At 42.9% G+C, this 14,312-nt stretch overlaps 1 protein-coding gene across 7 annotated transcripts in view; it reads left to right on the forward strand.

The window, feature by feature from the left end:
• The window catches only part of SLC4A7 (solute carrier family 4 member 7), a 145,015-nt gene that overhangs the window by 39,824 nt on the left and 90,879 nt on the right, over positions 1–14,312 (forward strand). The window contains exons 1-2 of one of the 7 annotated variants that reach the window (XM_083825910.1): positions 13,699–13,822; positions 13,853–14,006. The exons of 3 other annotated variants lie outside the window; for them this stretch is intronic. In XM_083825910.1, coding sequence (XP_083682036.1) covers positions 13,959–14,006 — 48 coding nt within the window. In that variant the 5' untranslated portion in view covers positions 13,699–13,822; positions 13,853–13,958. Of the gene's footprint in view, positions 1–13,698; positions 13,823–13,852; positions 14,007–14,312 lie in introns of those variants that run through there. 3 more of the 7 variants (XM_083825911.1, XM_083825916.1, XM_083825913.1) reach the window with 3 other exon arrangements.

Below are 14,312 nucleotides of genomic sequence, written 5' to 3' on the forward strand. Positions count from 1 at the left end.
GATTTCACCCATGATAAGTGCAGGGAGATCAGAAGAAGAATAAGATAGCTCTGGGACTGCTTATGGAGACCTGCTAAATGTGAGAAGCTGCAAGAGGAACATACAAGATACTTGTTTGAAGATTTAATGGAGGGACAGAAGAGTCTGATGTGATGGTTGAACTGGGGATGAGAATAAAGTTGTAGTACTGCAGCAACTGTAGCTGACGTACTGGGGGCTATCACGGTCCTCTCCCTAGAGGACCAAGCCAGACAAAAAATAACACCCTTTTTAGGATTGGTTTTGAGCTGGCTTACCTCCCTGAGCCAGCTTCACCATGCAATCACAGAAGCAGAAGTCCTAGCACAAGAGAGGGACATGATAGCATGCAGAAGGGAGCAGGACTGCAGCAGCCCAGATCCAGATCAAATTACAGTTACGGGACCACCCTCCAACCTTCTGAGATGGGGTGAGAAATAATAGGTGCAAGGCAAGGAGACTCACAAGTTATGAGCCATAAGCTCTGCAAACAGCTGATATGATCTTGCGTTTGGGGACTAGGCTTGATCAGACCACTTCAGTGGCAGAAATAAACCGTGGGCTGTACTCCCTTGTGTCAAGAGAGGGACAGCGTGCAAAACTCAGAACCTGGCGGTAGCAATAAGCAGCAGGGTTATAGCTTGTTTCTGGCCCAGACATTTTCAGAGGGCAGCGATACAAAAAAACACTTGAGGTATTTTGGGTGTAGCTTCTCACAGGGAAAAATCCATTCCCTCTGGTTATGTAGTAGGCAGAAGTATTCAATTACTGTTGCTCCTGCTCTGAGACAGTGACGAGATTTATCATCTCTGTCACAAGGCTGTCATCTTTTGATGGAGCTTTTTTTATCCACTCTGTGGGGCTTCTCCAAAAATACTATTGGCAAAATAATTTTACTTTAGCTAAAAACTGAAAAGAGGGAAAGCCAGATGTGCTCTTGAAAGCTAATCATTCTGGCTCTGGAAGGAATTGTTTTCTAAATATCATAAGTCCTTGCAGTCTGCTCCGACCAGTGCCAGAGTTCTTCGGGGAGTTATTCTAAACTCTAGTCCTCAGCAAAGTAAGCTTTCCTACAGCCAAGTATTAGAGTTAACTCCGAGCTTTATTTTTATCTACAGTTTTCTTGGCAAATTATGAAGCTTATGTTTGGCATTTTATTTCCATCTACTACCTTCTATCTTTGGTTTGTATTATACTTTACTGAGCTTAAAGTTTATACAGGGATTTGGGTGCGTGATGCAGGTTCTAATAAGTGTCTATATAACTTAATTTAGAAGCTTAAACAAAGAAAGACGTATCCTGTACTGGAAGATTTGTGTAAAGCTTTGCAGAACTGCTGTTAGTATGGAATGAATGATGATTTTTAGTAGTGTTTTGTTTTTCTTTCATATGAAACTGTAATGGAGAAGAAGGCGGAGAGCAATTTTACTACTGAAATGCAATACAACAGTAACAAATATCTCGGAGGATCTAAGACTAGAGGCCAAACTAGGGGCCCTAATGTTGTCATTATTATGTATATTTTCTTTGAGAAATCAAGTCCTAGAAACTTTGCTTACACAGACAGTTTTGGCATGCTAGAGTTCTGGAATGTGTTTCTTTGCAGCTATCATAATAACTTTAAATTACAAAGAACAAAAAGTTAGTGTGCATAATGATTGCAAGACTTTATGTTCTCACTGTACCTTGCAATTAGGGAACAAAAAGTATGTTACAATCACTAGTTGTACTAATTCAAAACTAAATGTGTAAACCTGATTTCTCTATCTGCTGGTGTAACTGGATATTTTACTCCCAACTTAAGCAGTAGTGATTATGAGTGAAATTGCCAGAAGTACTCCAAACCACACCACACATCTGAAGATAAAAAGAGTTGTTTCTGTGTGTTTTCACTTTGCCAGAACAATACAAATGAAAGCTTAAGACAAATGCAGATGGGGAGATAAGGTGGAATGCCAAAGCAGTGGTAGTGCTTGTTGCCTTCAAAGTTCAGCAGGGTGGTGGCAGTTTTAAGCTGGGAAGAGCCTCATATAGGTTTGTTAAATAGACTTCTAGCACTAATTTGGATAGAGAAATTGGGAAGGAATTAAATAAGAAGTATTTGTTGGCTGTAAATGGATGTTCCCTAAAAAGGCAAAGAAGAGAGATAAAATGTCAGCTAGTGTCTGAGGGTATGCCTGTATAGCTCTTTCTCAGCAGTTTGATTAGACCTAGCAGAGTGCCATGCTAGGGCACCTGGTTGGTTCTCAGTTTGGAATGGCCTCACCACTGGAATACGCTCTTATCTGTCTTCACTTGTCTATGTGAAGATATCTAATCCTTTTTTAATCTAATCTTATTTATTTTTATTTATTTATTTATTACTCTCTCCCTGCACAATTTTGAGACAATGTATTACTATTGCTTAGGCTGTACATGGACTACTTGACACAGATGTGGTCGGTGCAGAAAGTGTAGCCGAAATGATTTACACAAGCTGCAAATCTTTGCTCAGAGTATTTCTTGTCCAGAGATGAATAACAGAACAGCAGAGACTGTATTTGCCTTTTGCTACCCTTCTACATCCATGCCAAGATGTTCTTCTCTTAGATATATTAAGTATGATTCTTTATTTTCAAGCGTCTGTCAGTGTTAGAACTATAAATATGAAAAAAAGAAAAGAAAATATTTTCTAAGCTGAAATAAAACAGATGAACAGGCTGAAGGATAATTAAGTGCTGTAAGCGGGACCTTGAAAGTGGATATACATTAATTATAAGTGCAAACATGCATTCAGATCACAGGTAGAAGGCTTCAAAGTCAACATCATAAACCTGCATTTTCAATACTGTACACAGCTGTGCCTTGGAGTACAGCAGAGCTGGAGATGTGGGGACAGGTTCAGTGCTACAAACTGAATTTTGTGCAAAGGAGGGACCATAGCAACTAGGTCTCATCAGTTACCCCTTCCCCAGGAAAAGATAGCCCCTTCCCTGGAGGAATGAAATGGCATAGGTTTACAAGATCACGTGTGATATGGGGAAAATTAACAACAAATGGATACTGGCTGTTTCTTATAACTTATCTGGGAGTTGTTACTCCTTCAGTTACAAGGCAGTGAGTTTGAAAACAAAAGGCAGTTGTTTGCTCAGCAAAAGTATAAATCAATTCAAATACATGTTAGAAAAAGTCATGGCTGATTTGTACATTTACAGCTCTTGAACATGGTTGTCTGAAGACAGCATTCAGAGTAAGAGATCTCAGCACTGACTGCTGAGAGATGGAAGGATGTACCAGTGTAAAGATTATACTGGAATTGTGAATTATTATTTTTTTTTCCCCTAAGCTTCTGCTATGGGCCGGCATCAGAAGCAGAATGTGGAACATAAAGAGCTGTGATTTGATCCAGTACAGCAGATGTTACCGTGTTACATTTCTTCTTGCAATTACCCTGAACAATGAGACCACGCCATGCGTGTGTCCTACGTGATGCCATGGGTGCCTGGCAGAGTAGCACAGGGATCCTTGCTCAGTTTCGTTCTTTATATTGGGAATACTTGAGTGAACACAGCAGTCAACAAAGTAAGCAAGAGTTCTGTAACTGACAGCTGACTTGATATGAGGTCATAAGTTAATTTCAAGATTTATTCCTATTCTTTTCCAGGTTTGACTATTTGAAGTTACATTCTTACATATGCACTAAGCAAAGAACCTAGATTTTCTAAATTTTTGAGTATACACAGTAATCCATTTGGCATACCAGGCAATCTAATGACTAATAAAGACATTTAGTGACAAATGTAAGGCATTTCAAGTTAGGTAGCCCAGTTTAAATGTTGTAAGTAATTGTTGGTGTCCTGTAAATCTCTTCCCCAAATAATCTGCTTCTGTATTCTGTTTTCATTCATTTTTTTCCTTATTACTTATTTAATAAATTATCTAATATCTGATTTTACTGAAGTCACTTTGGTGAATTCCTGAGCTAATGTTGTATATGAAACTTTCTGCTATGGAAGGTAAGCTGCAAGATCACAACTAGAAAAGTTTTGTTTTTCAACAAATCTGACTTTTCTATTATCAGACAAGAATATGAGACTGTCTAACCATAGTTCCCCTTTAAAATAGACCATAGTAAAGAAGTAGCATTGTGAAGCGTGTAAAAGAACATTTCAGCAGCACATAGATGGCATGGTATATCCCATATACTTGTAGAGCTGTGCCAAACAACTTTTTGCAATAGGAAACAAACAAGAAATGAAACATAAATAGTAAAAATAGAGGAATTTTGAAGGCAACTGTCTGGAAGCTGAATGTGACAGTGCAACCAGATGATTTCGGAAGAAGGGGAGACTGGATAAAGTTTTAGCTTTGCCAATTCAAAAGAAGAAAATTCAAGAATTTTTAAGTCTGTCTAAACTTTCATATGGTTAGATTCCAACTTGCTTTCTCACATCTTCCCATCTACCCATTAATATCAATCAATCAATTGATTAAAAAAAAAAAAAGACACTTCTGAGATAAAATAGTTGCATTTTACAGAACTGAAAATCTGTGTTGTCTCGCTGTAACTGTTTTAATCCCTTGCTAGACAAGTTCAAGTAAAATAGCAAACTGTTGCTGGACAGTCTGTCTATCTATGATAGTCTTTCTATCAGAATTTTTTTCCAGACCGGTCTGTAACTTGACAGGCAAATCGTTTTGCAATAGCTGCTGAATTAAGGTGAAGTCCATAATTCAGACTTGAAACTCTCAAATGCAACTTCTCCATAATTGGAAATATAGTGCCTAGATGTCTGTCAGGGACACAGCTATTTGTATCTTGCCAAAAACAACTTGGTTTGCAATCACAAGGGAAAACTTAGCTTCCCAGCTGGCTGATGGGATGTAATGTGACTCCTACTCTGTTACAGAGTGCTGCGGAAACATGTGTTCCAGTTGTTGACAGAACAATTGTCCTGGATAGCATTTACTTACAGTTCGGTACTTTCATAAATATTACAAGAACTTAAGTTGTATAGCACAGAAAGTGCAGGTAGCGGTTTCCATTTTCACTGTGATGGCCTTGGGCCATCACTTCTAAGCACAGTGCCAGCTCACTCGGTAAATCCTCTAGATTGGAGTACAGGCAATTCAGGAGTCGAGACAGATTGTACTGTACCTTGCTTTCCTTAGCTGGCCATTCTCATTTCTGGCTGCTTTCTTCCTACTATAACCTGCACAGCTTCTTTGCCCCAAATTGCCTAATAGGTGGGATTTGTGCCATGGTCATTTCCAGACTGAAAACCGAAGAGGCATGGCAGAGCCCTTAGTGACAAGAACAAGAGTGCACTTTGACAATGGCTCAGGAAGATACTCAACTGTGATCTGAGTTTTCTAGATTCTTTTGCAGACATCCCACCTCATAGAACAATCTGATGAATGCTTATTCGTTTAGACAAAGATAGAGAACAGAGCAGATCACAAGGATCTGGAAAATACTAATTTGTTTTGTGTTGTCTATTGGTGATTTGTGAGGAGTTGTCTTTGCTAAGAAAGATATTCAGGTAGACAGTAATCTCTGGATTTGTGCTGTAATGGCTTTATCTCCTGAAGAATGCAGCTACGTTTACCATTGATTCTTTTACCTTTCAATTGAGAATCTCATTTTAGCACACCGTTACAGTATTTCCTGTGTTCTGTAGAAGTCTCAGGGAGGAGTCTTGAACTTTCTAGAAGTCGCATTTACTCCAGGGACTTTGACAGCAGTCCCCTCATGAGGAGGATATAGCATCAGTAAATCCTAATCTGATTTGCATTAGGGAATACATACAGCTCATTAGCAGCAGTGTCATCTTAAAGTTAATTACAACATAACAAAATGCGAGACACGAATTTGCCTTGTAAATAAGTGTTCCTTATCCATATTCGTGCTCCTCTATCAGTGCCAGAAAACCAGAGATAGTGGGGATAATAATGTATGCAGCAAGTATTTCTCAGTAAGTGAGGGAGGAAGCAAAGTAGGCCACCCACTTCCTCCCCCAGAATATCACAAAGCTGGGCCTAGTGGGACATGTAACCTCATTTGCATCAGTCATGTCCTTCAGCAACAAGCACATTTTTCGCTATCCTGTCTACGCTCGGCAAGAAACAACACTCAAATCTGTTCTCTCGGGAGGCCGGAAGTGAAAGAGTTGCCTCCCTGTCTTATTGAAATATTCTTGCCAACTCTCTGATCTTCTTTTTAATTCCTCTTTTAAAATAAAGGTTTCCCTACTCTTGTGGAGAAAATTAGAAATATATGGGGCTGTCCCTGTATTCAAGAGTTGGAAAAGGCAATGTATAATGGATGGGAAGATATTCAGTAAAACACTTCAGTTTCAATCTATAATTAGATAATATTTTATGATAATTTGATTTATGATGATAATATATTTAAATATTAAAGGTCTGTGACTTTATTAAGTGGCTATTACCTGTCCCTACGTACCTTACTTCTGAAAAGCTGCAACTTCTCAAATATACAAGTATCTGAAGTTAGAAATCTTTTTTTGGCTTTGTTGCTGGTCAGAAAGAAAAAACCATGACACTGAATCGAAAACTCAGTACATAATAAAGATACGTCATTCAGTACGGTGATAATTACACAGACATAGTGTCTTTTTTTTTTTTTAAGCCCAGGTGCATAGTATTTTTTTTAAAAAAATTAAGGTATTGATGGTGTACTGAGTAAAAAACGGTTCTGCTGATAAAACATTAAGAAAAAGTCTTCTATGTTTACGATGATTATTTAAAGAAAGGAAAATGATGCTAATGGAGATGATGTTACAACCATTTTTAAAGGTAAAGTCACCAGATATTGGGTGAAGACCTTGTGGAACAACATTGTGAGACAGAAATGCCAACTCTAAAGGTATTTTGTATTTAAATAATTGGCATATAGTTAATTGGGCGTTTTGGAACTTAGTCCAGAGGGTGTCCAAACTCATTTAGAAGCTGGCTTTTCATCACAACAGCTATGATTAAGCTCCCTGAGGTGATGGAGGAGAAACTGTGTGGGAAGAATGGGATCATCTAAAGAGCCTTATGGGAAAAGAGATTTGGTGTCCCATATTGCACAATTTACCTCGGCTACCTGGAACTAGGATATATGAATATATTTATTTACTTGCTATCTTCTTTCTGTGCATGAGAAAAAAAAATTATAGAAGCTGACTAGCCTTTAATATTCTTCCTTGGCTGAGGATGGTGCTAAAGGTTAAATTTGGAGCTTTAGGCTAGCTGGTGCTATAATAAAGAGTGCTGATTGTTTTGATGATTTGATGGCCTGCATAGGTGAGGTTAAAATGTTACACTGAGAACCTATAAAGATAATAAGGAACAAGTGCTGCAAGTGAAATATGTGAGACCACAGGATTTGAAAGAGCTTCTTGGAAGCTTTTCTTGGAAGAGTCCTCTCCTACTGCAGGCACTTACATGCTAACATGCTTAATGACTACTTCGAGGTCTATCCTAAATTAGGTAGTTTCTTGCTTTCTCAAGGTTGCCCCAGACCTATCTTGAAAAGGTTCTTTAGACCTTCATTCTTCTGGTGTCTAGAAACTTTGTCCAGCCTAAATTGTATTTTAAGTTAAACAACCTTTCCTTTCTGTGTCCTAGAGAAAGAGTGAAGACGATGTCTGCCATAGAGCTAAACAATGGTGGAATGTCAGAAAGGCCTCCTCTTGGTGTAAGCTGTACATGGTGATGCTGAGCTGGTCAACTTAAACTAGTAACCATTAAACTTATGATTAAGTCTGGGGATATATTTCACTGCTTTTCTGTATAGGTGACAGAAATTTCTTACATTTACATATAGCACACAAGCAGGATGGGGAAAGAAATAAACATTTTTTGTTAAAAATCAGCTGCATATATTTTCACATGTATAGAAATTTAACTGAAAATTTTCTGCGAAGTCTTCTGTTGCTAATTTTGATTGTCAAACTCCTTGTTTGTGTTACTCTACTCAGAAAAAGTTGGCACCTTGAGAAAAGCTGGAACTAAAGAGGAAAAAATAGCAATAGATGGACACACAACCAAGATGTTTGGTAGTTTGTCAGAGACCTTTCATACACTATCTGACCGTGCCTTCTATAATGGCCATGTTCTGTACACCGAAGATAGTAAACTCCTTTTCTCAGAGCTCTGTACTGATTTTAGTATTGCGACATACCTGAAAATGATTAAGCAGTAGATTTTTTTCTTTTCTCTTCTGTTCTTCTTTTCAGAGACACTGTAACTGAAACAAATTTCCCTAGACAGAAAACCCTTATTGAACTGTGTAACACCTCAAACGCATAACAGTTTAAAAATGCGTATTTGTCTTTCTCTTTATGTGGAAGAACAAAGAAACATAAAGACAATTGATCTTATAAAGACCAGCGAAATGAGGAGAGAAAATGAAATGGAAGTGATTTTATTTCCTAAGTAACCTGTCTTGACTTGCTGTATGCCTTTCAAATTTACTTTACTCATCTAAACCTGTACCAATTCAAGTTAGTGACTGTAATAATGGTGACATCACTGCTTTGTTTATACTGAAATCTCTTTTGAGGGCATCACAACAGAAGTGGTTTTAGGAGAGGTATTGATTACGCCTCATCTTGGAATTTGGTAATTTTGGTGCACCTCAAACATGCTGCACTTGTCCTCTAGTCTGCTTTTTTTCTGAGCCTTAGATGATGAACTCCTCAGGCGTGTGATTATTTCTTCATAAGCATTTAAAAACCACATAGAACAATAAATCATCTGCAAAGCAACAAGAATAATTCTGATCTTTGGCCACGCAATGGTATACAATACATACATACAATAAATATTTAGTCAAAGATTTTGAATTTAATATTATATTCACATACTGTGCAGAGATGAGCAATCAACATTTGTAAATCTATCTTTGGGATCTGCCAGAATGCAGGTTTTTATTTGACCCTGTTGCCCTGTTGTTCATACATCTTGTGGGATGGTCTTTATTTCCACAGTTGCTTAAGGTTTTTTTTTTTTTTTTTTCTTACAAGACTATTCTTCATTCAATGCACACCCCCCCAAACATATGATGGTACTCTTTTAATGAACACCTTCTCAATGCTTTGTCTTAGTTGTACAGCCTTAGGCTGAATTTATTGCTTACTGCTCTAGGGGTGAAATTATTGTTTTTCTTTCATTCTTCTTTTACTAGTATGCAGCTTTATATGTCCGGTTGTTTCATCCACGTTGACTTTCATGGTGTCTTTCACAAGTAAGGGAAGGGGTATTAATCCTTTTGCAGATGGCTAGCCAAACAGTTTTGAAAGCTTCAACTAATCTTCTCTTTCCAATTTTAGACACCTGCAACTGGTAATTTTTTGGGGGCATTTAGCATTGTATGACATGGATATTCAAAATACAACATCTTCTAGCTTTATGTGCAAGTATGTTTGCCTTTCCACAGTTTGGACCTGATAAACAGGTACTTGGAATGTAAAGAATTAACAACTTATTTGACCATGTAAGAGAGTTGCATTTTTAAAAGTGTGACATTAGCAGGGGTCTGTCTCAGTTTCAGTGGTCTTCCTGTTAAGTTTTAGTCCTGAGACTCTTCAGTTTTCTGCTATACTCCTCTCTCCCTAGAACCTTTTCTTTTTCTTTCAGAGTATTAGGCCAAAATGCCACCTCCTACTTTTGCATCTCTAGTTTGTGTCTGTCTTACCCCCTCCCCTTTATCATCTGATTTTTACCCTTCTGATCCTCAAGAGATCAGCATCTTTTTCTACACTCTGTTGCTTGTAGCCAATCTTCTCACCTTGCCCAAGTGTTTCTCTTGCCTGTTACCTTCTGCACCTGTGATTGTTTGCACTAGTACTTGTGCCTGTCTTTGCCCTTATCCCTTTTGATTGACATTTGTTACTCCTATTTTTATGTTCTTTGCCCTAGTGCAGCTATGGGAACCAATTGTTTGCATACTGCATCCCTCTCATCCTAACAAAGTTATTTCATTTCTTGAGTTTTTTTTTCTTTTTTCTTCCACCATCAGATGCTCAGTAAGGGCCAGACCTCTTATCTTCCTCCCCCCTCAACCCCTCTCTCCTGTTTTCTTTCCATTGGTGGTTCCTCAGTCTGCGACTTTGTCCTAGCCATGGAAATGATTTCTGCTTACTATGGGGAGAAAAGGGACAGGGACAGAATACTGATTCCCTAGTATTTTGTTTCTTTACTAACCTTAGGGCTCTGCTTAGGGGCACAACTGCTGCCAAAATAATATCTTGTGATTATCTGCCACAGTTATTCCCCACAATTGTCAATGTTTTTATTAATGATATTGTGTCAGCTCATGACAACAGCCATTACTAACAGACAAAAACCCCAAGAAGGAGTCTGCTTTGGCACTGGTCATGACTGTCGTAATGGCCCATCAAATGTGGTCTTGTCATCCGGATCATGAAGTCTGTGGTGACTTCCTGCCGGAGGTCATACTTGCCAGAGCAGCTGATGACTGGAATGGATGGGATGCTGGTGTCAGCCTGGATGGAAGGTGCTTTTACCAGCTTCCTTTTTACTAACTTCCTTCCTTTCGGCCCTGCAAATGCCCGATGGTTGTCAAGAAATGAAACAGCAGGAGTGTAAGGTGTGAAGCTGACGCTGATGGCTCTACCTTAAGGAAACAGGCTGTTTCCTCATCAGAGGTCTGACTTATCCAACAATTTCTGCCTCTTCCATCCATGTCCAAGAATGTGTGTTTGGGGGGCGGAGGGGGAAGTAGACCAGAGGAAAAGCATCATCAGGCCACTCTCGGTGTACCAGGTGCATTATATTGTTGAAATACTGATGATCCACTTCTCCAGTGCCACATTAGACCTGTGCAGCTCCTTTCATGTGTTGCCTGGTGTGTCACTAACAGTTGCACTTATTCTCATATGCATAAAGCTGGCTTGTTTCTATTTCAACACCATTTGTTTTGGAAAATGTAGGCTTTGGACGTTACCAAGTTCTGGTCAACTTCACGTAAACAGGGGCATTGCTTTCTTTTCACTCAGGCAGCATGATGCGGGGAAGCCTTTTCTGCTATAGTTATACATACAGTGACCTGATGGAATGCAGTACGCAAACAAGTTTTTCAGCTCAGCAAATGACTGGGTGTTCACCTGGAGATAGTGTTCTCAGTACAGTGTGCCAGAGGAAGTATGATGAACGAATGCTGGGCTGTTTTTGTACTGCACCTTGATCTATTGGGTATTCTCTGATGCCATGGAGAATAGTGCTGGAGCATCACTTTTCTGCCAGAGGAAGAGCCCCTCTTAACAGATCAGGAGGATAATGGAAAAGGAACATCCTCTGATGCCAAAACCTAACTGACATTGATGTCAGTATCCTCCTTTATGATGGACTAAACGTTCTTCTGACTCTGTCCATCTGGGTTTTCAGAAACCGTCTACTGTCCCCACAGGAACCTCACCAAATACTGCCATTTGGTGCATATTATGTGAAATCCTTATTTTAGATATTACTATTCTCTGGGCTGTATCCCCAGAGAATGGAGTACATCTGTGCTCGTGAAGATGGCTTGTGTTCATCCCAGTATCAAAGAAAGAGTGCTGTGATCTCCCTCCCAAGACACTGATTTAGCACTGATTAGGACTGTCCTGTGGGAGCTGGTCACAATTCATCCCCATTATACCCATGCTGCCTAGTGTGATATCATTTTCAACAGTCTGTCTGAGCTGAAACTCTGCCAGCCCTCCTGTTCCTGGAAGAGGAGAGGACAGAATGGGTCACGGTTATTCTGTGTACAGGTGTAGCAAGGCACTTCATAACACGGTTGCTTTTGTGGTGGTTGTGCAAAGTGCTTTATTTCTCTCTATTAGTCTCACTGTTTGAACTCTCTCTGAGGTCAAATACAGCTGAGACATGAACCAGGTCCTAATCTTTGGTTGAAGAGTGCATTAAGATTGCTCCCTGCTCAATCAGTTCTACACAGCTTGCCTTACTTCATCTGCCCTGTACAGCTAGGCAGCTATAGCTTACAGTACTGATATGTTCCTCAAACTACAGGTTATAGTGACCTTCTGTAGACTCCTGCCAAGTCATTTACTTGAAAGCTTCCTCCGAGTTGTCTGGATCAGGAGCTCTGGCACCACGGCCAGGACTCCACCTGTGCCCTGTGCCATCCAGCAGTGTGCACCTGCTGTTCCTTCCGGGACATTTGCATCTGTTTAGAGAAATGGTCAACTATTTTCACCTGCAGACTGATCTACCTCTGCCAGTGCCTTTCCTGGAAGCACAGAGGCGAGTACTGGTCACCAACCAGCTGCTCTTGCCCACGCCCAGGCAAAAGTTCAGAGCCTTGTGCTAGCCTGCGGCCAACCTCCAAAGCGAGTGGCTCTGAGAAGCTGTGCTAAGCCTCCTGCTGGTAGGCAGCAGAAGAGGCCTGGTTAGCCTCTACAGCCAGGTTTACATTTTTGTCTGCGGGCTCCACAGAGCCTCCTTTTATAGTGTTCTTAGTCCAGCATGGTGTTTGCTGATGCGTGCATTCCTTTCGTTTGCTGCTTCTAAAGCTACTGATAAGACCAGCAGCTCTTTTATCTCCATCTGAGAGGGACTGTTTGAGACACAGTCTAATTCTTCCCCTTGCCTTGATCTGTCTTGACCGTGTCATATCTACGTCAGCCTGCTCTCTCTTTTACGCTGCTTCTCTAAAGAACATAGTGTGATCCTGCAGTCTCTGTGCCTCCTCAGTGATCCATTCAGACTTCATCTCTCTCAGAAGACAAGCTGGGACCAGGCCCACAGTGAAAGTCACTGGTGTCTTCATCTTCCTGAGCTTTCCAAACCATCCAGAGTTCACATGCCATATGTAGCAACTAGGTGCTAAGCCGAACGCATCCCAGAAGTACTGTGGTGCATTGGCTGCACTGGATGTGCCTGACTGGTGCACGTCAGCTTCTTACATTTACAGTATTCGAGCTTCATTGACAGCTCAGTTCCAGAGATCCTGGGCAAACAAAGGCTGCCACCTCATCTTGCTGGGCAGGGTATTAGGGTGGAAAAAGGGGCATGTGGGCCTCCCCGAAACTACAGTAGGTGTAGTTAGGAGAAGCCCCAGGGTGATGCCAGCACGTTATCAAGCACACTAAGTGCAAAGGGATGGCTCATCTGTTGTGTATGTGCATGTTTGGTCCCGTGGGCACAAGCTATTTGCAACCCCGTGTGCTGGCGGTGTGCGTGATGTCTAGAGGCAGACAAGGGGAAGTTATACGAGGGAGGTGGGTGTGGGCTGCTCCTTCCTCCTGCAGCCTTCCACCAGAAGAATAATTCAGGGAGATAACTGAAAGTGCAGCCTCGACCCTAAACCCCCAGTCTCAAGCTTTTTGAGCGGAGGTCTTTCGGACTGTTTAGACAGGGGCGAGTAACTCAGCTTTTGGAAACGACTGCATTATCACGGTTACTTTATTTCAGATTTCCTCCACAAAAAAAAACCGGCTTCGGGCACGTGGGGTGAAAAACCTCCACACAACACCAAGCCCCGTCACCGCCGGCCCGGCTGCGGAGCCTCCCCTCTGCCGGGCGGAGCTCCCCGGGGCGGCTGCCACGCGGCTCCTCGCGGGGCGCCGCTCCCCTCACGGCCCGGCCCGGCCCGGCCCGGCCTCGCCTCAGCGCCGCGCCAGCCCCCGGGGGGCCGCGGCGGGCGGGGCGGTGGCGGCGGGAGGCGCCGCGCTCCCCGCGCTCCCCGCCATTGGCTGGCGGCGGCGCCGGCCGCGCAGGGGGAGGGGGCGAGCCGAGGCGGCCTGGGCTCGGCCCCGGCGCGGCGGAGCAGTCGTGTTCGCCCCGTCCTGTCCCGTCCCGTCCCGTCCCGTCCCGTCCCGTCCCGTCCCGTCCCGTCCCGTGGGCAGCGAGCGCCGCTCCGCCAGGCAGCCCCCCGGCACCCGGTCCGCCCGCCTTCCTTCCTCCCCCCCGCCGCCGCCGCCGCCATGGAAGAGGAGCGTGCCGGCGAGCAGATGAGACCGCTGCTCACCACGGTAACGGGAGGGGCGGCGGGGGCGCGCACAACGGGGAAGCGGGGGCGCGCGGCCGGCGGGGGCGCGCGGCGGGGACCCCACCTCACGGCCCCCGAGCCCCGCTGCCCGGTAACGGCCGCCGCGTGCGCGCGGCGCGATGGCGCTTGGCCGCCCCCCCCCCCCCAGCCTTTGTTCCGCCGCGGGGGCGGCCTCGTGTCCCGGCCCCGCGCACGGCGAGCGCCCCGCTCCCCCTCGTCCTCGCCCGGCGCCGGCTCGGAGGGCTTCCGAGGCGGCTCCGCTTCCCCTCGGGGCCGGCGAGCGCAGCGA

The sequence above is a fragment of the Anser anser genome (genome assembly GCF_964211835.1).
Source record: "Anser anser genome assembly, chromosome: 2".
In the NCBI taxonomy this organism is placed as follows: domain Eukaryota; kingdom Metazoa; phylum Chordata; class Aves; order Anseriformes; family Anatidae; genus Anser; species Anser anser.